At 47.5% G+C, this 26,658-nt stretch overlaps 1 protein-coding gene across 2 annotated transcripts; it reads right to left on the reverse strand.

The window, feature by feature from the left end:
- AP3M2 (adaptor related protein complex 3 subunit mu 2) lies at nucleotides 1–26,658 on the reverse strand. Of its 2 annotated transcripts, none has more exons than XM_063139093.1 (9): nucleotides 26,460–26,658; nucleotides 21,547–21,882; nucleotides 9,494–9,665; nucleotides 8,288–8,425; nucleotides 7,575–7,660; nucleotides 6,876–7,009; nucleotides 3,445–3,652; nucleotides 1,134–1,278; nucleotides 1–409 (listed from the first exon to the last, which is right to left on the reverse strand). In XM_063139093.1, exons 2-9 carry the CDS (start codon nucleotides 21,817–21,819, stop codon nucleotides 309–311), a joined length of 1,257 nt encoding a protein of 418 aa, XP_062995163.1. In that variant the 5' UTR covers nucleotides 21,820–21,882; nucleotides 26,460–26,658; the 3' UTR covers nucleotides 1–308. The 2 variants fall into 2 exon arrangements, with proteins under 2 accessions (XP_062995163.1, XP_062995164.1); XM_063139094.1 differs by lacking the exon at nucleotides 26,460–26,658 and adding an exon at nucleotides 24,004–24,024.

The following is a 26,658-nucleotide window of genomic DNA, read 5'->3' on the forward strand; positions in this document are numbered from 1 at the left end:
CTGCAGCCGGCAAGGAAAGAAGCAAACGCCAGCCACGGAAGGCAGAAGGCTGCAGCACTTGAATTTGTTGGGAAATTAGCTGGCAGGCCCGGAGGGAGGCCGCTGCTTCTCCCATTTGCTCCCATCCAGGAGCTTCAAAATTTAACGGGGGCAGGGAGGCCAGATTTGCCTGGCTCAGCCAAAAGACACCTGGCCCACACAAAACTGGGTGGGTCGTAGCGAGGAGCAGCCCCAGAGGAAGATGGGGGCAGAGTCGGTGGAGTGGGAAGCGAGGGCACGACCGAGCCTTCTCCCAGGCAGAGGCCCTCTTAGGTCCGGACCTGGAACTTCCCGGCCTTGGTCATGTACTTGATCCCCTTGAAAGGCTTGTACTTCTCTCCATACATGTCCAGGCGGTTCACTTTCAAACCTAGAAGGGCGGAAGCGGCAAGGAGAGAAGCGGGAGGTGAGCAACAGCAGGAATCACAGGGGCATTCGCACTGGCATATGGGCCCCAAGATAGTGGGGAGGGCAGAAGCAGCCCCCACCCCCCACAGCTGAGTAAGCCAATCTACACAGATTTGCTTCATCTGCATAAAGCTTAATTCCGGTTCAGCCAGAAGCAAGATGGAACAAAGACTTCTATGAGGGCCACGGATTTCCTGCTCCAGACCACTGCAAATCTAACTCCTCCCCTTATCTCCTCCCATATGGTCCCCCTCCCCAGCACACGAGCATTGAGGCAGGCTCTGCTCAAGCGCCCCCCCACCACTTCAAAGAGGAGGCAAGTCAATAAGAAGAGCAGGGCTTTTTTGGTGGTGGCAGCCACATTTTGAAATGCATTCCCCGGGAAAGCTCGCCTAGTTTTGCTTATGGGTCTCATTTTAGGACGTGGGTTAAGATGGTTTTAGTCATTCATTGAATGTATCAGAACATTTATACTCTGCCTTTCTGCCCCACAATTGGGACACCCCAGGGCCGCTTGTGACAATCACTGAAGCAAGAATAAAGGGCGGCTTTTGCACCTGCTAATTGCCTTAGGAGCCTTTTAGGATGTGCTGGTGCCTGCTTTGCCTTGGACCAATTTGGGCAAGAGAACATTTGAAAAACAAAAAATCAAACACAATCAGCCACTAAAGTCGAGGCCCACGAACCGGAGATGGCCAGCTGCTGGATTTTGAACTGCAAATTGATGGTGGGGTTCTCGTCAGGTTTGGAGGCTCCCGCTTGGAGGCTCATCGTCCCCTTCAAACTTGGCAGCTTTTGGGGGTTGATCTTCCCCACATCCCAAGACAGCATCTTTGCCAGGGTTGGGAGGAGAGAGAGAAAGAGAAGAAACACGTCATGAACGGGACGCTGTGCAAGGGCCAGGAACAAACCAAACCCTGCTTGAAGTTCATTTATTTATTAAGGGAATCTGTATATTACCCAACTGGCAAATGCCCTTGGGGTAACTTACAAGAATTTAAACTTTGTAATTAAAATTCTTGTAAACTGCAACCACCACAAAAGCCTCCAAACGACAATAAACCAACGACCAAGTCAAGAAATGCAACAATGAAACTATCAAAATAGTAAACCTGTTACAAATATTTAAGGACGTCCAGCCTGAGGGAGGGAACCTCTGAGTGCCTGAACACAAAGCAGTGCAAGTGGAATGTCTGCGAAGGTGTGTGGTGGCAGCGGCGGTGGCGGTTTATGGAGCAAGGACTTTTCAGTAGCGGCACCCTCCCTGTGGAACTCTTTGCCCGCTCCCTTGGCGTCTTTTGTAGGCCAAGGCAGTGTAGAGCCCCAATGTTTCTGATGGATGTGGTGAGCCAGGGGTAGGTCATGCTGTGCCTGGCCCATCCTACTCCTTTTAATGAACACCTCTTCTTACCCACAGCTGAGAGTGCTGTGAAATAGCTTTCTGTTGGTGCTGAAAACCGCGGCCCCAAAGGAGTTGTGCCACATGTGGAGGCTCAGAACCCACTTCTACCTTGCACAGAGGCCTTTGCTAGACCTACCAGAAATTCCGCGACAGGCGAGGGGAGACCCCACAATGCAAGTAGCGTGGGATGTCGCCCTAGTCTACACGTCAGGCATGACAAGCTCAAGGAGAGACCCGTCGCATCCGCCATTTTTTTTAAAAGGAATGAAGCGCACGAATGGAGGCGGGAAAAGCCGTGAAAACGGGCCACACGCTCATGGTCTCAGGCCCAAAGGGGTAGGCTATATCCCAGGGCCAGGCAGGGTTGATCCCTGACTGAGCTCGGGATCCCCGTGCGTCATTTGGACATACAGGGACAATCCCGGGTATCACCCCGGGATATAGCCTGGTCTAGCAAAGGCCTCAGTCTTGTTGGCAGGTTACTTGCCCTTTGCTACGCCTTCCCTGGGAGCCATTTTGTGGTGGTGCCCAGGAGAGGTCCTCAAATTACCAAATGTACCCCTGGCAAAAAAGGTCGTCTGCCCCTGGGGTCGACCACCTCGGGAACCTTTGTACTGCTGGTAGGTGACATATAAATCAACAACACCTGCAGCCTGCAGAGTTTCACTGTACCAGAACAGCAGCAGGATCTGATTTCGTATCAGGACTCCAGGAGAGCCAAGAAAAGGCTAGAGTTGACATACAGTCCTCTCGCGTTCAATTCTGGGGCTGGGCCATGGCACAGGTGGGTGGAGCCTGTCATTATTTGCCTGTCCTCACTGCTTTTCCCTGTAAGCAGAACGTACCAATCCAATGAATGCACTGCTTTAAAAGATGCTGAGAAGCACCAGCATCAGGGGTTGAGGAATGCTGTGGCATGACCCCACAGCTCTGTTCCCTTAGGTATGTCTGGACTTTGTATGTCTAGTGAGTGCAGAATGCTGGACTGAGTGGGTGCGGCTGATGATGCTGTGAAAGCGGGGGAGGAGTATAAATGGGGGAGTCTAGAGCTTGGGGGTTGGTTGGTTAGTTGGGAGTTGGGCGTGTCAGTTAGGATTGTCAGTGGTGCGGAGAGTGAAAGGAGAGAAGATTTTAAGAGACATGATTACAGTTATTATTAAAACTAGATTAAGCAGGTTAACTTGAATTTGAAGTAACTAAGATCTGTTAAACAAAAATAAACATTTTATTTTGTTTTGATACCTCAAACCACATGTCTGTTTGGCTTTATCACCTGCTCTACAGTGACTATCGTAAACACCTTATATAGATAACCTTCAGCTTATTACATACACAGCAAAACCTTTTCAGATTCTAGCCTTCACCCTCTCCTAGGAGGGAAAGGCGGTGTTTTACCCTACCCTCAGGTGGTTCAAGTGGTGGTGCTTGGCTTGAGGAGGGTCTGTGTGTGACAAGGCCTGGGGTGTGAGGCCTGCCTGCGTCGTGACAAGTGCTCTCTCCATCTCTTCCCAGAAGAGGGGAGGGGGGAGGGGAGGGGAGGCGTAAGGAAACCGGGTGAGCCAGACTTCGCTGCCCCCTCCCCACCTGCCTCTCACCTTTGTGACGGGGTCAAACGTGTGCGTCCCCTGAGAAGGCGTGAGGGTCATGTTCAGGACGCCTTTGGGCATCTGGCTGGTAACCGTCACCCCCTCCACGGTCTTCCCCATCGTCTGTTTGGGGCCCACCGTGATCTCGAAGCGGCCCAACGAGTTGCTGTCTCGGAAGCTGATGTTGTGTTTCACGTAGACGGGGATGGCCACCAAGCTGGAAGAGAGGAGGAGGCACCGCGGTAGCAGCAGCGGAGCACGCCCGAACCCGCCTGGGCCTGTTTCGCACACCAACGGTACACAGATGCGCAGGACCGTGTTAGTGATGTCTGGTCCTTAGCAAGGGGCTCTCACACACCCTTGGCAAGGGGCTCTCACACACCCTTGGCAAGGGGCTCTCTCACATCCCAGGCATCCCAGGTGTGGCGAGAATTGAAGTATCTTGAACAACTTCAGCCTGCCTTCACCAAGTGCCTTCCACAGGCGTTGGACTGCAACCTCATGATTCCCAGCTGGCTGCCCACGTGAATGAAGGGAATCACAGTCTGGAGGGCATCAGGTTAAGGAAGGCTGAACTACACAGTCACATGCTCCATCTCCCCCTGTCCAGGGGTTATTTCTTCCGGGCGTCCATGGCGCCGTCACACAACGATTTGGTGTCTATTTGATACTGAATCTGACATCCTAAGAGTCTCAGCTTTCCTTCCTTCTGTTCTTATTAATGAATTAATTCTATTTTGATGTCACCCAACAGTCAAAGCTTTTGATAGCCAAATACAATCATTGTGATATTCTACCTTCAAGGATACAACCCTTTTCAAAATACAGTAATTAAGACAACAGAGAAACACAGCAATGCGTTCGGATCCCGACAGTCCACCTGAAACAAGGTATTCCTGCCCCTTACTCAAAGGCAGCAGTGGCGAACTGGTGGACCTCCAGAGGTTACTGACTCCCATCAACACTGTCTATTGGTTATGCTGGCTGGGGCTGATGGGAGGTGAAGTCCATCAACCTAAGGTCATCTATCTCCCATTGTCTATAAGTCCTTGACTCTTTGGGCATGTCTACACTGGGCGATATCCCAGGGATCATCCCAACAGCGTCCCTGTGCGTCCACATGACGCACAAGGGATCCCAGAAGCAGGGGCGATGATCCCTACATTTTCCCGGGATATCGCCATACCCTTTTTTTCTCGGTTTTTCTTGCGGTCCTGGAATGATCCTGAGGACCGTGGGTGGTGTGGCTGGCTGTCCCGGCTTCTTCCCTCTTCCCCGCAAGTAGCAGAGGTCATCTGAGGGAAGAAGCCAGGACGGGAAGAGTCCAGGGCCATTGGGGGTCGAGGTGGGGAGCGGGCCTTTTTTTTTTTTTTTTACTTATCCGAGTCTTTTGAAATCTTGGCTTTTAGGGTTATGCTGCACAGGATAGGGAAATATAGAGAAGTTGTGTTTTTATATTGTATTTTATATTATGCTTTTATACTGTTTGTTTTATACTTTGGATGGTTTTAATTTTTGTGAACCACCCAGAGAGCTTCGGCTATTGAGCAGTATAAAAATTTCAACAAATAAATAAAGAAAGAAACAAGAGTTGCTCAATTTGCAAACCCTAGTTGTGTGATTCGCGAAACCTTCGTGGAAAGCTTGGATTTTTGTGGTGGTGAGGATACCTTATGGAGTAGGGCTGAAATAAATGGGTGGGGCGGGGTGTTAGAGAAGAGTTCAAGCACTTTATCCATCTTAAATTTGGCTTGCGAAAAAAAAAGAAAGGCGGAAAAAAGAGTTCACATTTATGGCGTGCCAAACGCTTGCTACGGTCAAATGCATGGTTGTTGTTTTTTAGAAAAATCGTGGCGTTAAAGCATTGGCTTTCAGCAGGTCGATTCCTAAACACCACCCTGCAAAATTTATCAATGTGTTTACGTGTCCTAAAAATATCCCTGAATGCCAAACTTCAGTTGCAGCACGTTTGAGACGGAAGCAGCAAAGCCTCGACTTCCTTCTTTTGTCCACTTTGTGTGAGATTTCATTTTCGCTCTCTTGGAGACCAGGTGAGGCGTCATCCGACGTTTGAAAGAGAGGGCCGGGCTCTTGGGACCTGCTTTCAGGGGATGTGGGGCGCATCTGTGCCCGCTCCTATCGCCTGTCAGCCCACCCTGATCTGGGCAGCTCAGGGAGAGCCGCTCCATTGTCCTAATTGTGCTTTTCTCGCGCTTGGCTTTGAGAGAGCACAGGAGCAGAACCTCAGGCCCGGGGAAAAAACCCTTTTTTGTCCCAGCAGGCCTTTGGGGAAACGTCTGGACCTCTGTTTATGCCTTGGGATTTTTTTCTTAATTGTTATTTGTGTTGTAAGTGTTTTAATATTGCAGCAAGTTTAATTCTACTTTCCACTTCTGAATATTTCTATTTATATGTTTTAATTGTATTTGTTTTAATTTTGTAAAGCTGCCTTGAGTCTCAGTATTGGGTAAAAGGCAGTATACTACTACTACTACTACTACTACTACTACTACTACTAATAATAATAATAATAATAATAATCATCCAGTCTTCCTGGGCTCCCAATTTGGGGTTTTCCCAGATGACCGTCCCAATCGTTTGCGAACCTCACCCCTTTCCTTGACTACAGACCATTTGGGGCATGTGTACACCATCCCTTAATCCCAGAGTTGTCGCTAGGTCATCCCTGTGTGTCCAGGGGATCCCAGGGTCAACTGGGGACAACCAGGGACTTCCCCCAGGATTTCTGGATTTCCTGATATTTCCGTGGTGTGGCCACGGTCGTCCTTCCCTGGTCGTCCTTCTTCCCTGCGAGCAGCGGGGCTCTGGAAATGGGCACGGAGCTGCACGGGGGCAATCTGTGCCCGTCGAGGGTGGGGAACAACTGCAAGGTTTTATTTTTTAAAAACTTACTTTGCAGTGGAGCGTAATTGCGCTCCCATCTCTGTTCCATGAAAAAAAAAAGTGGCTGCAACGTCCCTCCTTACTTCTGGGACATTGCACGGCCATCAAGACACTGGGGGAGGATCACGGAAGCAGGTAAGTCATGATCCTCCCTCCTCCCTCCCTCTACACACTTAGGTGTAGACATGCCCCTAGGTGGTCTTCCAGTTTTGTGTATTCTCTCCCCCCACCTTTCTAAAAGGCTGAAATGCCCTGTCTTGAGGCTTAGCTACTAGCAGTAAGAGTTTTACACTAAAATAGGCTGGTATTTTTGGCTGCTCCTCCTGGGCCTTCAGCCCCACCCATCTCGCAGATGCTGGACCAGGCCAAGTCTGAGAAACGAGTTCTCTTTCTCAAGAGGGGGCACACGCAGAGGACAGAAGCTGAGAGCAGGTTGGCTGCTCGCATTGGGCTGCAGCCAGAATGCCACTGGGCAGACTCCCTTTTAAACCTGGCCCTTTAGAGAAAGGAAAAGGCCCAAGCCATCACTCCCTTACTTCTGAGCACTGACGTGATAGGACAGCAGGCGGAAGTTCCCATCCGGAGGGATGAAGGAGAGGATGCGTTCCGATTCCCAGCGCTTGAAACGCACGCAGGGGTGGAAGCTGACATCGTCCAACAACCTGGGGTTCTGAAAGAAACGGGAGAAAGACATTGGCCTAGTCTGCACATAATGCTAACCCATGGTTTGTGGCTCCACCCAGGGTTTGACCGGCAGACGATCAAACAAACTGTGGTTTGTTTTCTCAATCTCTGGGTTGTTTCCTTCTTCCTTCAACCACTTCTTCCCAGCATCCCAAATGCCTTTACAGCACTGTAGTACTGGCACACAGAGTGGCCGTTGTTTTTTATGGCTCTTGCCCGCTACCTCTGTAGCCTGCCAAAACAACCCGTGGACCACTGATAGTTCTGGCTTCACCCATAACGACAACCTATGGTTTAAACAACCCATTGTCCACAACCCACCAATAATCCATGGGTTCTCTTTCTGGGTTGTTCGTGGTTAACAAGTTTAGATGGAAAAAAGACTTACAGCTCCTAGTATGCTGGGAGTTGTAGGACATTTTTCTGTCTAAGCATGACTAGGATGGCACCCTAATTTATTTCATTATTCTACATCTGCCACCCTGGAAGTTTTAGAATGAAAGGCAGCACAGACATTTTCTAAAGGAACAAACAATACAAACAATATTTACCATGAAGCTGAGGGTAAGGTCTGGCATCCCAGTCAGTTTCACACAGGCATCGATCACCCCTTGGATTTCAGCCGTAATCGTGGAACCTGCCCCAGGAAAGAAGTAGCCACCTGGTTCACAGAGGAAGTCGGAGCCAGTGTGGTGTAGTGGCTAAGGTATTGGACTGGGAGTCGGGAGATCCGGGTTCTAGTCCCCACTTGGCCATGGAAACACACTGGGTGACTTTGGACCAGTCACAGACTCTCAGCCCAACCTACCTCACAGGGTTGTTGTTGTGAGGATAAAAAGGAGAGGAGGATGTATACTGCCTTGGGTTCATTTGAGGAAAAAGGGAGCTTCGGCTATTGGGCGGTATAAAAATGTAATTAATAATAATAATAATAATAATAATAAAAAGGCGGGATATAAATGCAATAATAAATGAATAAATAAAGCCGGAGCCTCTGTGGGCTGTTATAATACTTTTTTTTTTTAAGGTAGATACGAAAAGCAAGATACAAATACTATCACTAACTAAATAAATAAAATGAAATGAACGAGAAAAGTGGGGAGGCCGTGCCTTAGGGCAGATACCAAGCAAAACAGACAGAGAGGAATAAAAACAGCAAGGCATTTTTGCAGGGGGGGGAGGGGCTAAAATTCTGCCTCATGTATCAAGGGACACTGCCACGTGCCACGTAGAGGAGATGCCGTGGGAATGCGGCACTCGGTACCTGATTTGTCAATGATGGCATCAATCTCCTCGATCACGTCAAAATAGGCCTCATTGTTGGTGTACTTCACGCCGGTCCGTCGCCAGGGGACCACGGACAGCTGTCCTGTGGGGAGTTGCTCCCCCACGTTGGTGCTTCCTGAAAAGATCAAGAAGGCTGGGGGTAGACAAGTGGCCAGACAAGACCCAATTTCCAAACCTAATCACCTTAGGGCGCAATCCTAGGCATGTTTAGACAGAAAAAAGTCCTACAACTGGGAGATGTCAGACTTTTTTTCTCTCCAAACATGCATAGGATTGTAGGACCTTTTCTGTCTAAACATGCATAGGATTGTGCCACAAAAATTCCCCAACTTGGTACCCTTCAGATACGTTGGACTACAACTACGATCAGGACAATGACAGAACAAAATGCTGGACTTGATGGACCTCAGTCTGAACCAGCGAGGCAAAAAGCCCTCTTCTCAGCTTTAGGAAGGCTGTGTGAGGTCCAAGTGAAACTGCCAGAACCAGATGGAAGCAGTTTTATTTGTCCAAGCCTTTTATTTGACAGGCCTTTTCAACTGCTGCTGGTTTTCACGTTTTTTTGGGTTCACGCCTTTTCTCTGTTCCTTTTTCGTATTTTTTGTCTTGGTTGGTTGTTTTGTTTTGCAAGGCTGGATGCGTTTTCAATTGTATGGTGCCTTGAACATAAATGTTATTGAAAGGCAGGATACATACATACATACATACATACATACATATATATATATATATATATGTATTAAATGCCTTAAAATAAATATTTAAGGTTAAGCATTTGATGGGGTGGCTAGCATTTTCTTTCCCTTCAGGAAAAAGGAAAGGAACCTCTCGTGCAAGCACTATTACTGACTCTTGAAGGGACACCAGCTTTCGCTGATGTTTTCTTGGCAGGCCTTGTAGCGGGGTGGTTTGCCGTTGCCTTCCCCGGCCGTTATTACTTTTCCCCCAGATAGCTGGGTACTCATTTTAGCGACCTCGGGAGGATGGAAGGCTGAGTCGACCCGAGCCGGCTGCCTGAAACCAGCTTCTGCTGGGATCGAACTCAGGCCTAATTGTCCTGCACAGCACAGTCCTGTGAAGTTTACTCAGAAGTAAGCCCCATTTAGCGCAATGGGGCTTATTCCCAAGCAGAAGTACACAGGATTGCTCTCTCTCTCTCCCCCTGACATGTACAATCTCAGACCTGTAATGGTGTTGACAACTGTGCGTAGGATGGTTGGCGGCTTGATCAGCTCCTTCAGGATGTTGGACTCCGTAGCCAAGGGGAATCCATTGTCCAGCATCTCCTCCAGCACCTCATAGACCACCACCACATTGTCCTTGATGACTACCTCAGAGCAGACTCCAAAATAATCCTGTGTAGGGATACAAGATTAACCAGCCGCCATCAGAGAGTGAGCTGGAGCAGATAAATGAGGAAAGAGATCCCCTAATGTATTATTATTATTATTATTTATTTATATAGCACCATGGGGAAGGAAAGGCAGAGGGGGCTGAATCGTGAAGCAATGTGAGGGAGCTGCCTCAGGTAGCAGGTGTGAAGTTACCACTGAGGGCGGCAGGGTGACAACTGGACAGTCCTGGCCTGTGAGACGTGACCCAGGAGGGAGCTCTCCTGCACAAACTGAACTGAACAGGGTGCTGCACAAGGGTCTATCCTGGCCACGGCCCACAATCCACTTGGAACTGGATTGGCCCATTTCTGGAGGAGTGGTTAGAGCGTTAGAATAAAACTGGGGAGATCCGTGTTCAAATCCACACTCAGCCACGAAGCTTGCACAGTGGCTGAGGGGGCACTCCTTGCCTCTCAGTCTGGCCTAACTTACAGGGTTATTTTGAGAGTAAAAGGAGAGAGGGGAGGAGAACCAGGTATGCCATCTTGTGCTCTTTGGAAAGAAAGGCGGGATATAAATGCAATAAAAAGGAAGAAATATTTAGCCCTTGTTCATTGAACAATTTTAATTTGCTTTTTTAACCTTCTTTCTTTTACTGCTTATACCAATGTTCACCGCTCCAGAATCTGTTTTAGATAATTGAGAGGTATATAAATATTGTAAGTAAGTAAATAAATAAATAATTTCAAGGTGGTTTGCCATGAGGGGAACATCACCTGGGATTGTGCTCCATGTTCATTTCAGTTTTCTGCCTCAGGCATCAGGGAGGTTGTGGGCTCTCCCACACTGGAGGCCTCCAAGAGGCAGCTGGACAACCACCTGTCAGGGATGCTTTAGGGTGGATTCCTGCATTGAGCAGGGGGATGGACTCGATGGCCTTGTAGGCCCCTTCCAACTCTGCTGTTCTATGATTCTATGATCTTTCTCGCTCTCTCTTCCACCTGCCAAAGCACACAAGCAGGAGCACTCATCTTACAACTGCCGGTAAGCCCCGGCAGTAATGGGAGGAGAACACCAGTCCCCATGTATAATGAAGGAGCGCCCAGGTAAGCAAGTCTGACATTGCTCCTCTCATCAGGTTTCACCACTCAAATTCCAACAAAGCTTCTTACATGTCAGCAGGGCCGTAGCCAGAAATTTGTGGTGGGGCTGGAGACTGGCCGTGTGTGTGTGTGTGTGTGTGTGTGTGTGTGTGTGTGCGTGCGCGTGCACTAAGGAAAGGCAGGTGGAAGGAGAAGAAGCATCATAAGTTGAAGTAGAACATCAGCAATCAACTGCCATCTTGGCCCTGTGGGGAAGAAGAAAGACCAAGGGGACAGGAGCAGGCGGAGGAAACATCGGGGCCTGCTCCAGTTGGATTCCCCTCCTTTGGGAGCAGGACAATCCCATCAGCCCTGTTCCTGGTCCACTTCATTTCTCTCTCTCTCGCTCGCTCTCTTTACCTCTTCCCTCCTGGACTCCTTTTCCTTGTGTGTCATGACTTTATTAGACTGTAAGCCTGAGGGCAGGGACTGTCTCTTTTGCTAAGTGTAAGCCGCTCTGAAAGCCTTTTTTGACTGAGGAGCAGGGTATAAATATAATAAATAAATAAATAAATAAATAAATAAATAGAAATACTAGGAATTGAGCATTTTGAATTATGTCTTCAGATGATGCTGTTCATAACTGAGTTAAACATTAAAAAAAACACCAAGGTGACAGGTGCCCACATTCCTAGAGTGTCCCTAGAGTATCTTAGCAAGCCGTGCTTGCAGGTTCCTGCCAGCCCCTGAGGGTGCTCTGGGGATGTTCTCGGAACAAGGCTTCTATGGCAGGAACCATAGAGCCTATTCCTAGAGCACTTTTTCCTTCCTCCCTCCCTCCCTCTCTCTCTCTCTCTGTGTGGCAACTGGGTTCAGGTGACTCGGGAGGAGAAGGGCTTCAACATCTTGATGCTATGACATGGAAAAGATGCTGTTGCTGCAAGACCATGATCTGTTGCTTCTGGGGTGAACATGAATGGTTTGAGAATGTGTGTGGCGTGCACACATGTGCACATATATGCGTCCCCACCACCCCAATAGATGTGATCCTCGGGTGGGTCGGGGGCTGAAAAGGTTGTGTACCTCTGATTTAAGCAAAACAATTAGAGACTTCTTTAAAAAAAAGAAAAGAATGAAGAGTGTAAATTCAGGAAAAGGGGTCTAGGAACCTGCACAGCCTCAAATCGTAGGGAAGGGCTGTGGCTCTATGGGCGAGCATCTGCTTTGCCCCCAGAAGGACCCTGGTTCAATCCGGTAGGGCTGGGAAACCTTAGACTGCCAGTGCCACTCAATGTAGATCACACTGAGCTAGATGGACCACGATCGGACTATGGAAAGTCAGCCTTCTAATCATGGTGCACCAACACAAAATTAGAATCTAGATCAGCCTTCCCCAACCTGGGGCGCTCCAGATGTGTTGGACTACAACTCCCAGAATGCCCCAGCCAGTGGCTGGGGCATTCTGGGAGTTGTAGTCCAACACATCTGGAGCGCCCCAGGTTGGGGAAGGCTGATCTAGAACAAATTTCCAGACTTCATGTCAAAGTGCTTAAAAGGACGCAGCAGGCTGCTAAACAGAAACAAAAAGTGGTTTTGTTCTCCTTTCCGCTCGTCACAGGCCCTGGTCTTCCCTCTCCCCCTTTCCCTCTTACCCACTAATGTGCCGTTCAGAAGTCACGGTGAAGAAATCTACAAGATTTCAACCCTAAGAAACCACAACTCAACTGCCAGCCCAAGTCCCATATCCTCGCCTGCCAATTTACACAACCATGCAAAAGGCAACTGCTTTTGCTGCGATCACAGAACTTGGGACATCTTTAAAAAGAGAAAAATTAATCAGCCGGGCCTGGTTGTCGTAGGTCTGAGTCGTGCGAAGTTTCAAGAGCCTTGACCATAGGAGTATGAACCATGTGAAGGAAAAATGAATGCTCCCCCCCCCCCCATCAGCCTGAGAAGTCCCATGCGCCTGCATTCCCATGGATGGATGGGTAGAAGATCTCAGAGAACGTAACTTGGGGTCAAACTACACACAAGAGATGAGTCTCTGAATCCTGTGACTGGGATTCTTCTTCTCCCCGCCCCACCCCCCACTCTAAAAAACCTAAAATGAACAGCAGCTACAGGGGAGCGAATCTAAATGCAGCACCTGGAGAAGTATTTAATCCTTTCTGCGCACCATTTCCCCACTGAAAATCACTTCCCAAAGCTACTATTTGTTGCTTTGCGAGAGGGGTGATTCCCAGAGGGGAAATGGGGCAAAGGAGAAAGGGTTAAACCCCCTTCCTCCTGTATCATGGTCCTGATATAGACTCCGCCGCCGCCCCACCCCCACTGGGGGAGAGAGAAGAAAAACGAAGAATCCCAATTGCAGGATTCCAAGTCACATTTAGCATCACATGTCCTTTGACCCTTTCCCTGGAGGGCATCTCTCAATCCCATGACTAGCCAAGCCCCAAACTTCCCTTCCCAGCCTTTCAAGGTCTCTATCTCCTATCTCGTGCTGGCTGAAAACATTTTCACGCCTTGGGTGGAAAATTCCCCTGCTCCTCGTGGTCAGTAAAATAAAAGAAGACGTTAAATCACTGAGAATTTGCTTTCTTAATGGGAAGAACTTCCTTAATGGTAAAGGCAGTCCTTCCTTTCAGCCAATCATGAGCTACTTGCTCCACCTACATTCATCCCAAATCTGTCCCTGCGACACCATTTTGGCACACAAGCTGTGGAAGAGGGGCTAAGAGCTACACTCGTTTTCCCACTTCCCATTTACAGTTTGCCAGGTTTACCGTAGATTCGGACTTGAGCGGGGGAAGGAACGTAAGGAGGCAGCTTATAGCAAGTTACCCTTGGCCTAACTCGCCCATTTCTGTCTACATCACCCTTCTTCAGCCTGGCACCCTACAGATGTGTTGGACTACATCTCCCATAATCCCCCAACCAGACTGGAAGCCTTTCCCCATCTTACCTGGAGAGACCAAGGACTGGATCTGGGATCTGTTGCATGCAAGGTGTGCGCTCTACCCTTGAGCTAACGTGTACGGCAGGGAGGGAATCTGGGCTCAAATCAGCCATGAGCTCCCCAGGGCAGTGTGTGAGGGCTCACTAACCAACTGCACAGGATTGTCACAAGGATAAAGTAGGAAAGCAAAAATGTGCCACGCTGAGCTCCTTCCAGGAAGGGCAAGAGAGAAGCTATTGTGTTCATGCCCTGATTGCGGGCTTCCAACAGGCCTCCATAGGAACAGAATGCTGGATGAGACAGGCCCTTGGTCTGATCCAGCCTGGCTCTCCTTATGTTCTTTCGAGCTGGCGTTGGAAGAGAATTCACAGGTTGTTCTTCCAAAAACAACAGACTGTGTAAACGCACCTGGAGTTGCAGTAATCCCCCCCCCCCCCAGTCTTGCTGGAGCCTGTTTCATGGATTGCAACAACAGCTTCTCTAGGCTGGGAGATAAAAGGAGCCTTGGAAGAGGAGTTAACTAATCCCTGAAGGTACCAACCCAGACTGGAAGAGCAGAGAAAACTTCCTCTGGGTAAAATATGAAGAAGAAACATGCCTGGCTGAATCAGGAGCAAATGGAGAGAAGTGTGGAGATGCTGGGGGGCAGGGCCAGAGCTCAGGGGCGGAGCATGTGCTTGGCATTCACACAGTCCTTGGGTTCAAGCCCTGTCATCTCCAGCCCAGGGTGCTCAGGTAGTAGTATTGGAAAAGATACCTGGCTGAGAGCTGGGAGATCAAGGTGCTGGTTTTGACCTATAAAGCCTTACACGGCTTGGGACCACAATACCTGATGGAACGCCTCTCCCCAAGTGAATATACCCGGTCAATATGTTCAACATCTAAGGTCCTCCTCCGGGTGCCTACTCCGACAGAGGCTTGGAGTGTGGCAACGAGGGACAGGGCCTTTTCGGTGGTGGCCCCCAGACTATGGAATGATCTCCCTGACGAGGCTCACCTGGCACCACACTGCTATCTTTCCGGCCCCAGGTTAAGACTTTCCTCTTTGCCCAGGCATATGGCGGCACATCTTAATCACCCACATGCTTTAGTTTTTTAAACAGTTTTTAATGCTTCATGTGTGTATGTTCTGTGTTTTAGAATTTTAAATTTTGTATACTTGTTTTAATCTTAATTTTAGAATTTCTGTAAACCGCCCAGAGAGCCCTGGCTATGGGAGCGGTATATAAGTGCAATAAATAAATTAAATAAATAAAACTGTCAGTTAGAAATACACAGTACAGGGATAGAAGGACCAAGGCTCCCTCTGACTGAGGGCTCCTCCAAAGCAGCGATTTATTGCACTCCCGGGATGGGCCACTCATGAACGTTTGCGGGTCTTTTAAACAATGGCCCCGTTCAGACAACATGCTAAACCATGCCGCATAACCACAAAATGGTTAACAACAACAACAACAACAATAATAATAAACCTGTTTCTAACCCGCCTCTCCATCCTGATCGAGGCGGGGAACAACAACTATAAAATACATAAAATATTAATCAAAACACTGGATACATTGTTAAAACTTCCTAAAAACATACTAAAAGGATCCTAAAAGCTTTTAGTGGAATGCATTAAGGTCAATGCATTCCATTAACCATATTTATTTATTTATTTATTTATTTAGAATATTTATATACTGCTCCCCATTGAAAAATTTCAGAGCGGTGTACAAGGTAAAATGAAAATTAAAAACAGAATAAAAACAGTTAAAACAAAATTTAAAAGAAGCAAAAACAGAGATTCAAGGCTGCATGTTAAATAAAGGCTTCTTGGAATAAAGATGTTTTCAGGAGGCGCCGAAAGGAGTACAAGGTTGGCGCCTGCCTGACCTTCAGAGGCAGGGAGTTCCACAGGAGGGGGGCCACCACGCTGAAGGCTCTTCCCCTGGTGGATTCCAACCGGAGGATGGATCCATGTGGAACCACCAGGAGCAGGCCCTCGGATGACCTCAGTGATCGGGCAGGTTGGTAAGGGAGAAGGCAGAGCTCTCTCAGGTATCCTGGTCCCAAGTTGTGGTTAAGCAGCATGGTTTAGCGTGTTGTCTGAACCAGGCCAATGTTGTGAATGACCAGGAAGTCTCCTGCGGCATCCGCTGGAAATTCCATCATGAATAGAACCACTTTTAAAGCTGCAGGAGCCCTGTCCTCCTTTCCATAGGGTCACCCTAATTGTGCACCAGTGTTTTAAACATTTCTTTTTTAAAAAAAAAGTGGGCTGTGTTGACAGAACAATGTCAGGGGACATTGAAGTAGGGTGACCCTATGGAAAGGAGGATGGCTTCTGTATCTTTAATAGTTGCAAAGAAAAGGGAATTTCAGCCGGTGTCCTTTGTATGCATGCAGCACCTGGTGAAATCCCCTCTTCATCACAACAGTGAAATCTGCAGGAGCTTTGCCTTTGCATCTGGTCACTCTAGACTGCTGGCGGGTACATCTTATAGAGCCTACATAACACCGGTCTTAAAGGAACTGCACTAGCTGCCTATACACTTCCGGTCAGAATTCAAGGTGCTGGTAATGACGTTTAAAGCCCTAAACAGCTTGGGACCTCGATACTTGAGAGAGCGCCTCTCCTTATATCTGCCTGCCCGAGACCTTAGATCTGTTGGAGGAGCCCTTCTCCGCATCTCACCAATGCAACATATACGCTATGTTGGGACAAGGGAGAGGGCTTTCTCTGTTGTGGCACCCTGACTGTGGAATGGCCTCCTCTTGGGGGCCCGATCGGTGCCAACATTGATTTCATTTCGACGCCAAGTAAAAACATGGCTTTTTAACAAAGACTTTGATGGTTAAACTCACTGGCACATTGTTTTAACTGTTTTAACTGCATTTATTGCTTTTAAATTATATATTGTTTTAACTTGGATCATGGTTTAATTTGTTTTTAACAGTGTATATTTATTGTTTTATACTGTATGTTTTTATCTGTACGCCGCCCTGAGACCTTAGTGATATAGGGTCGGATATAAATGTAAAGCAGTAGAGAAATGAGTACACGCCACCCGGTGGGGGGGAGCAGGGAAAACATGCCCTAACATGAAGGAGCTCATTTGCATACAGTGTTGTGCATGCAACAGTCTCTTGCTGCAGAAGGAGGAGCTGAACTTTGACATGGTTAGTGTTGGAGGTGGTTCCTGGTTTGGGCCTGCTGAATCAGCTCTCTTTTGCAGCGTACCCCAGTTCCTGGTTTGGGCCTACTGAATCAGCTCTCTTTTGCAGCGCACCCCACTTCCTGATGCTGCTGAATCAGCTCTCTTTGCAGTGCACCCCAGTTCCGGTTGCTGCCACCTACCATCCACCTTATTGCATGCCTGGAGGATCCCTATTCATTCACTGTCTCCTGGGCTTGTGAATAAGGCTAAAGGACACAGGCTTCCATCGGCCTACCTAGACCTTGGGAGGGAAATGTGTTAATCAACAGGTTGTCTCCCATGTTCTATTTTTGTTGCTTGTTGTCAAACTGAATAAATACCAGTACTTATACCTCAGGTGTGTGGGTGAGGTTGCTACTCAGACATCTCTAAATTGGTGTCCCAGGTTTCCTGGGTGGGGGCTTGAGCCTGAGCTAACCTTAAGGGAAAAACAAACAACCCCTAGACATAGAACCCGGCCCTGGGTACCGACCCAAGGGTTACATAAATATTTTAAATAAATAAATACTAGAGCTCCTGCAGCTTTCACTGTTGTGATGAAGAGGGGATTTCACCAGGTGCTGCATGCATACAAAGGAAATTCCCTTTTCAATGCAACTGTTAAAGATACAGGAGCCTTGTCCTCCTTTCCATATGGTCACCCTAATTGAAGCCAGTACTTAATTTCTAAAAATAAAGGTGCTACAGTTCTGGTTATCATAAGATCCCAACCACATGACTCAGAAGGAAGCCCTGAGCCTTAGCTTTGTGTGGGGTAAGGAGGCCGGTATATTGAAGTTTTAGGGCAGCCTTCCGCAACCTCAGGCCCCCAAATGTTTCCAACTTCCATCAGCCACAGCCAGCATGGCCAATAGTTAGGAATCCTGGTGATTATAGTCCAAAGCATCTGGAAATCACCAGACTGGGCTATTTTAGGGTGTTTTTCTTCCTCTTTTCTAATACTAGTGAGTCAGTCAATCTTACTGCATATAATCATAGGCTCCTACAATTTACTAGAAAAGAGACAAACACATTTTTTAACAAGCCAAATAAATCAATTCATCATGTGCACAGTTTACAGCAACAGTTTTTAAGACCTTTGCTGTAATTGTTTTTGCCACAGCAAATAAAGCTACTTGACTGTTTACATAACCTTTATCCACAAGTAGTTTACACATCGGCTTAGAAAAGTTCTATCAGACATCCCTTCCAATACTAGAAGGCAGGGTCATCCGATGAAGCTAAATCGTGTGAGATACAGGACAGACAAAAGGAAGCATTTTTTCACACGGCACGTAACTAGAACTGTGGAATTCTCTCCCAGAAGGCGCAATAACAGACACCAACTTGGATTGCTTCAAAAACAGATTAGACAAATCCATGGAGCATAAGGCTACCAGTGGCTAGAGATGTGAAGGCCCAGAAAAAAACCAGAAAAAATCGGGGGGGAAACTGGTTTCCCCCCGGTTTTTTCCTAAGCCTTTTTTGGGTTTTTTCTGAAAAATTGAAAAAAATGAAGAAAAAACGGATTACAGGATGTTTTATTTTAACATGATGAATAAAATGTTTAATACAAAGTGTTCAGATATTTACTTCTCCAAATGATTTCTAAAAACTGTACAGTATCAGATTATTACAGTGTCTGTGCACCAAAGACAAGCAAGTCCTAGGTTGTAAACTGAGACTACAACTCTCAGATGCAAGAGCAAGATGCATTTCTGCCTCTAGGGGGCAGCACTGGCATTGAAGCAGGGACTGAAACTTAGTGATAGCTATAGGTTAGGAAATGAGTCTGATTAAATTTCATGCATATTCGTTGAATCTTAGTTCCCCCGTTTTTCTCAGTTCTTTTTATGGGAATGGGTGCTTTATGTCTTGACGTTGGAGGACTAGCGGAGACATAAATAATTTTCTTTGTTACTAATGTTGGTGGTTTCTTCTGTTTTTTAAAATAGTTTTTTGCCTGCTCTTCATAAACTGGCAGAACCAAAGAGGTTCCTTACAGTTCAGGTGTTCCTAACAGTTCAGGAGCTTGTGGCTTCATCTGTTACCAAAAAAAAAGTTTAAAAAGTAAATTAAATTTGTAATAATTGTTTGAATACGCTACTTTTAATATACCAAATGTAATAATTTTATGCCAAACCAACTTGGACATAATTACATTTTATGTTCCTAAAGTAACAAAATGACTTTCAATCTGTAAAATGTGCTAACATTGCATTATTTCAATTTTTCCAAAAATTTCAGTTTCCCCCCGAAAAAACAGGGGGTGGGGGTGGAAATGGTTTTTTTCCCCATGGCTTCAAAATTTCTGGAAATTTAACATCTCTACCAGTGGCTACTAGTCATGATGGCGATATACTTCCAGTATCAGAGGCAGAATACCAGTTGCTGGGAAAACTTAGTAGGGAGGTACTATTGTCATCAAGTCCTACTTGAGGGTTCCCATCAGCATCAGGCTGGCCACTGTGGGAACAGAGAGCTGGCCTGCATGGCCTGCATCAAGGCTTGGCGTGAGCGGGCACCTGCCGAGGGCCCACACCCCAGCAGGGGCCCACTGACAGGAGCCTCCTGGACTTAATCCTCCTCTGTACCATGGCAAGGTGCTTGTCCACCTACCTCTCGCTCCGGCCCAGACAGCACTGCTTGTATGAAGGAAAGAGGGGCAGGAGAGGCCATGGCCTCCTGCCCCCCTGGCTCTCTGCCTGCCAAGCAAGCAAGTGGTGGCCATGATGAGGAAGAGGAGGAGCAAGAGCAGCTGGTGACCATGGCATGGGGAAGACAAGACTCACTGACCGAAGGTGTCTTGCCCAGGGGTCCTCCAAAACCTGGAGCTGACTCTGCGGGGCTGCATAGGCCTTTGTTCCGATATAGCAGGTCTCTTAGGGCACAGCAAAACTATACCACAGATGTTCCAGTTGCTCGGTGTTGAGCACTGTGCTCATACCCAGAGAGGTGCTTTTCCTTATTGCTTCATAGCCATTTCTTTAAAGGAGGGGCAAAGGAGATAGGAGGATGGTGGTAAAGGGGTATAGTTAAAGAAGAAGGCAGTTTTGATCACCACACCTCAACAAAGATATTGTAGAGCTGGGAAAAGTGCAGAAAAGGGCCACTCAAATGATTAAGGGGCTGGAGCATCTCCCCTATGAGGGAAGGTTACATCAGCTGGGACTGTTTAGCTTGGGAAAAGGCCAGTAAAGGGAGACCTGGTAGAGATGTGGGGAGATGTAGCATGAGGTCTTGGAAGCCAAATTTAGTTTGCTAGGCAGGAGGTTGAAATCAAGGACCTCCAAGGTTGCTTTCTCCGAAATGCTACCAGTTCGATGCGCAGGGGCAGCTAGACAAGCGCAGCTGAGAAGTCTCAGTGCGTGGATGAGACTATGGTCCCTGGCCAACAGCTGGTTGGCCACTGTGTGAACAGAGTGCTGGACTAGATGGACCCTCGGTCTGATCCAGCATCAGGGCTCTTCTGATGTTCTTATGGCTGCAAGATTCAGCCCAACAGTACTAAGAGAGGTTTGCCTGCTTACCCTGCTAACTCAGGGAGCTGAGTTATTGGGGGCAACAACAGATGCTTGGTAGAGTGCTGGAGAAAGTAGGACTGAGCCACCATGGTTGGATTAAAAAACCTGCCAAACTTGATCAGGAAAGGGGAGAAAGAAACATGTGGTTCCTAACAATTTATCATGGCACACGCTTTCATGGCTCCTTGTCAGACTTTTCTATGTAATGCTCAAATCAGGGCCAGCCCTATCATTAGGCAGATGCTGGGGCAGAGAGCGGGATGAGTGTTGGAGGGCAGAGTGGTGCTGTCATATAGCCCTCCCTGCACCTCATAAGCTAGCCTGCTGCCCTCAGGTGCAATGGGGGAGGGGATGCTGTCCCATTGCCATTGTTGAAGTAAGGTTCAACTACCAGGTTTGGTTGGCTTCGGTGGGGCTGTTCACACAACATGCTAACCCATCCTTGTTGAACCATAGGTTAGCATGTTGTCTGAACCCGGGACATTTTCTGCAGGCTGGCTCGTTAACCATGCAGTGTGGCTTGTTAATAATCCTGTACAACCCAACAACAAACCATGGGTTGTTTGAGAAAAATAACAACCTACACTCAACCACTGAGTGTGGGTTAGCATGTAGTGCAGATCCAGTCTGTATGTGGAATGGTGGTACTGGGGAGGAGGGGGATGATCTTGCCCTTTGGCTCATGTAGCAAAATGTCTTGGTCCAAAGTGCCCTGTTACAGCAGCATGCATAGGTAAGTACACTTTCTTTCTAGCAGTTATAGTAGGAAAGAAATCCATTGTCCTCATTAAGTGCAAACTGAATAAAATCAAATTTACAGATAAATTCTAGTTCAGTACTTGCTACAAGAACCTGCGATTCTAGCATTTCACTTTTTCACTGGGAAAAACAAAAGCATCCTATCCTCTCTTTCCAGCCAAATGTGAAATTTTGGGTGTGCTGCCTACAGACATTTGAGCTTTGAAGAGGGCCATTCATACATTATATTGTAGCAACCTTTAACAAAGAGCTTCAGCCAATCCGGTCTCCCTGATGAGCATAATTTATGCTGCAAATACATGCTGGTTGAATTTGACTGCCACATTTTTAGACATACGCTTAAGTGCCCCTAAAAACTATCCCGTGTGAATTGATCCTAAACTGCCACACCATTTCACCTACCTGAAAAGTATCCACTACCCGATGAAGAAACTCAATGACAAAAAGGGGCGGAACCTCTGTCTGGATCACGGCCACAAAAAAGATCTTGTGCCGATAAACACTTAGGAGGTAATGGTGAGGGGTGGGGATCACGGGGGGCACATTCTCTGCCTCTGAAGCCCGTTCCTGTGCCTCGAAGAAGTAGTCACAAACCGAGCGGCTGACCACGCTTTTCCAGTGCTTCTCCAAGAAGATGTCTCCAGACGAGTTAATCAGAAAGAGGCTGTGAATCATGGCTGGTCCGAAGCGAAGACACTTCACCCAAGCAAGGTGGAGCTGTTCTGTGGTACTTCAAATCTAAAAATTAATACCATATATTACTTGATTGCCGCTGAAGGCGGCTGTCCTACACTGTAATCCAACAACCCCCAACACCTCTTCTCAGAACCCAAGCAAGTTAAGAACATAAGAACAGGCCTACTGGATCAGACCATCTAGACCAGTTTACACAGTGGCCAACCAGCTGTCCATGGGAAGCCCACAAGCAAGACAAGAGTACAATAGCACCCTCCCGCCCATGTTCCCCAGCTGCTGGTGTACATCGGCAGAGAGGTAGCATGTAGCCATCAGCACTAGTAGCCATTGATAGCCTTCTCCTCCAGGAATTTATCCAACCCCCTTTTATTTATTTATTACTTTATTACATTTATATACCGCCCCATAGCCGAAGCTCTCTGGGCGGTTTACAAAAGTTAAAAACAGTGAACATTAAAAAGTATATAAAATTTAAAACCATCAAAAATATAAAAACAACAGTATAAAACAACAGTATCCATTTTTTGAAAGCTCTTTGAAATCTCTTCAAGAAATTGAGAGCATTACCTGACGGCTTGAATACGTGAAAATGATATGGTGATAAACCCTGGAGGGTTCCACTCTAAATGTATAGCCGCGGCTCCTTTTGTGAACCAGTTACGTCCTACTGACGAAGAATTCTCGAAACGGAACTTATACTGGACTACTGTTTATTAGACGCTTTATGAAATTATTTATTAGATGCATATTTATGAGATCATTGATTCTTGTCATGAATGTTTAATGGATGCCAACTTTTTGTAGGCTTCATTATGAATGTTTGATGAACATCTTGTAAACGTTATCGATATGCCTGTCTTTTGTACATTTGTGCTATCTTTTGAATTATTCGTCTATAAAACTTTCTTAGTACCTTTGTGGTTGAGTGTTATCACTCCTATTGTACTATTGTTATTTTCAACCACAGCCTTCTATTTTGCTTTTTCCATTTAAACACCAACAGTTCTGGGTATTTATTTAAGTTCATTCCACCCAGTCCTGACTGTTCCCAAAGATTCTGCTCTAACAACCATTCTCGGTTCTTCTTATCTCAAACCTTCTCCAAGTTCAATCTGCACCTTTTCAGAATCCAACTCCCTCACCACTATTAAGCCTGGACTAGTCTCTCTCTTTTTTTCTCCTTATGCTTCCCCGTTACTACCTACATTTCCTTTATTTCATTCACAGACTTCATCCAATTAGACAGGACCAGCATCAAGGGTAGGTATGGCTGGGCACCGGCTGAGGACCCACATGCCAGCTGGGGCCCACTGACGTAAGTCCTGGAGTTGCTTCTCCTCTTCAACACTATGGCCTGCTTGATCACCTGCCTCTCACTCTGGTCTAGACAACGGTGGTGACGAGAAGGAGCAGCAGAGGCCATGGCCTGCTCACTCCCTGGCTCTCTGCCCGTCAAGCCAGCAAGGGGGAGCAATGACGAGAAAGAGGACGAGGAGCAACAGCCGCAGGAGACAATGGTGGTGAGAAGGCAGGCGCACAGAGGGAGGGGTGACTGTGGCGTTACACCCCACAAGTCAGTTCCCTAATGTATGTCTAGAATTTGTAAGTCTATTGTGTTTAGAATCTTGACCTGAGTGGGTGGAGATTGAATATCTTAGGGTGGGGAGGAGGATATATAAGGGAATGACTGAGGTGATAAGGGGGGGTTGGTTTTAAAAAGTACTTTGGTTTGAGGGGAGAATTAGAGGCTCAGGGTAAAGAGGGTTGTCTTTTGAGTGTAGCGTGCAGCTAGTCAGTTGGTGTATGTTAAACAATCCTGATAATAAAGAAAATTCAAGAGTGAAGGTGTGAGAGAAAGGAAAGCGTGTATGAGAAGAGAGAAAGGATTGGATGAGAGGTTTTAACGAGGGCCTGAAAAGTTTTATTATGAAACAAAGTTTGTAAACATTTAAATAAATTTTCATTCAGTTTGTTTTACTACCACAAAAATCCCACGTGTCTCCTTGGCATTTATCATCTGCAGTTATATACATATAACACCCGTTCTGACATTAATTCACCATCAGCACTTATAATTCACAGCGCATTATTTTATTCCTGAAATCATTCCTGTTTAACCCCTTTCTCCACATAGTTTGTAGAAAGGTGGTGTTTGTCCCTCACCTCAGGCTCATAAAGTGGTGGCGCTTAGCTTGAGCAGGGAGTGTCCATGGACAGGTGCCTGTGCCTGTGTCGTGGCACAGGGGCCCATGGAGGGTGTTTTGTCCAAGGGCCCTCAGCAAACTGGAGCTGGCACTGCAAGTATGTCAACCTGTGGTAAGCTAGCAGGACTGCAGCAAGCCTGAGAGTTGGTTCACACCTGGAGCCACACTCAGAGGGTGTAAGTGAGGCTTGGAGGCATGGAGCTAAGTGAAGAAACGTTAACACAGTTCACCTGTGAAGAAAAAATGCAGCAGCAATTGCAGAAATGGCTGTAGGTTTTCTCCATGATCAGTTCTCATTAGTACTTCTCCACAAGGCCACATACCCACCACGTACAGAATTACACTCCGGCTGTCCTTGCATGTGTGAACTGGCCCAGAGCGTGGTCTCTCAAAAATAACCTCCTTGCATCAACTTTGAATAGCAAGGGAATGCACAGAGGCATTCCTGGCGACACACTGCATTTATGACTCAAGGATTGCTAGAGTCTTACCCTGAGCGTATTTCAGAAGCAACGGAAAACCTTTTTATTTGACAGCTGGGAGGACACAATTAAGCTGTTTCAAATTTACAACATTGCTTTGTTTTGATTTTTGGCTGTTAAAATGATATTGTCACACAATGACCTGGTTTGTATGTCAATGTAAATTTCAGCTTGACGTCACGCCGTGTTCAAAAACCAGCGTGACTAGGGGTGGGAATACCCTACACTCTTCCCTAACTCTGAGCTGGGTTAAACGAATGCAAATCGTAGGTTAACTCTGGGTTGTTTAGCCCCAAAACAACCCTGAGAGCCTGGGTTTTGACGTCATGAGAGCAACTTATGTTCGTGGTGATCATAGGCTGCAAAATGAGGATGGAAGTGAAGAGTCCTCACTTCCATTTTCATATCCAAGGATCCACGAATGTGCTCACCAGCTCATCCCTGGCAAACGTGTGCTTCAGCCTGGCGAGGCCAACGTTAGGGAGAGCCTTTGTCCTTCTCCATGGCACATTGAACCTCGGAGATACTTTTATTGAACACAGCGTGAGATCAAGCCAGCTTCTGCTGGTTTGGCAGCCTTGTGGGCCGGCCATAATTTCTGGGCTCCTATTAATTTCTTCATCGATTCCTATCCCTGGGCCACCACCACTCCAATCTTCCCCACTGCAATACTTTCATCCCCTCACCATCCTCTCAGAACTATTCCAATGCTGCCCTCCTAAACCACCCCTTACTAGCAACCAGAGCATCCAGTCCTGTTTCCATACCCATCCTTCATCCCATAAAGGTATCCCAAGCCCCTCTTCATTACTATAAGTCTCCACGTGACTCAGGATGCTAATCTCTAAGCTCTCCTGACTGCAGCCTCCCACCATGCCAGAATCTTAATCCACATCAGAGCATCACCCATTATTCCTAATTACAATCCCACAGACATCTAGAGGGATCTTTGGGGTCCCACTCTCCAAAGCACTCCCCACTAGAACCCTCCGTATCTCCAGAATCCAGACATCTAACCCACACTAGACCCCCTATTATTTCTAAGCATTCCTATTACCACTCCTTTTGCCTGACTACCACAGGAGTTTCTGCTCCGCCTGCCCATTACCCCATGCAATCTTCCACGTTGCTAGATCCTGAGCCCTAACCAGACCTAGTCCTGAGCTGTTCCTAAGCAACGCCTTTGCAACATCTTCCCTGTCTACCAGACCACTGCAGGAGTTCGAGCCCCTCCACTTCCACCAAAGCTTCCCTTCCTATAAACTTCTGTGGATCCGGAAACCCAGAGCCCTAAACTACACCGTGCCTTTCCACCCCACCCTGTCCTTCCTAGGCCATCCCCATTAGAACCCCACAGATGACAACCAGGTTAGCATATGGATCTGAGCAGGATCTCTTTACCCTAAAGCTTCCCCTCAGTACAACATCTCCACATCGCCAGTCTTAAACCACGTCGGACCCCAACTCATGTGGTCCAAAGCAGCCCCATTCACTCCTACCAGATTATGCACCTGGGCACCACTCCTCTTTTTACCCCCTCCCCATTTCTCAAGACCCTAACCCACACTGGACCCCACACGAGAAGTCTCTCCCACAACTCCCCAATGCCACAACACCTTCCACCCCAGAGCATCCTTTTTGACGTCCACTGAGATGTCAGCTTCCCCTCCCCATTATCTCACCGCGCCTCCAGCATCCGACCCCATAAGACCCGAGTTCATGGGGTTCTTTGCTAAGGATCCCGATGGGATCTCAACCAGACTCCTATAGATCTGAGCCCCCAAAGCTCAACCATCCTTGTCTCCAGCTCCCTCGTCCCCCTACTTCCTTCCTATCCCCCCCCTCCATCCACCCATCAGTCATCTTATGAAGCGCCCCAGTTTACAGCCTCTGACTCCTCACAGCTCACCAGCAGGCCCAGCACCCTTCTCACCTGCCCAGCACCAGGTCCAGCAGCTCCCGCAGAAACCCGACACAGCTTCCCCTTGAAGAGATGGAGATGGGGGCTGGAGGGGGGGGGGGTGGAGGAAAGCAGAGAGAAAAAAAGAGGATGTCACTTGGAGCCGCCCACTTCTCCCCACTCTAGCCGCTGATTGGTCGGCGGCCGATAAGCCGCTTGTCCTTCTGTTCCC

Source organism: Elgaria multicarinata, chromosome 12 (assembly GCF_023053635.1).
Source record: "Elgaria multicarinata webbii isolate HBS135686 ecotype San Diego chromosome 12, rElgMul1.1.pri, whole genome shotgun sequence".
Lineage (NCBI taxonomy): Eukaryota > Metazoa > Chordata > Lepidosauria > Squamata > Anguidae > Elgaria > Elgaria multicarinata.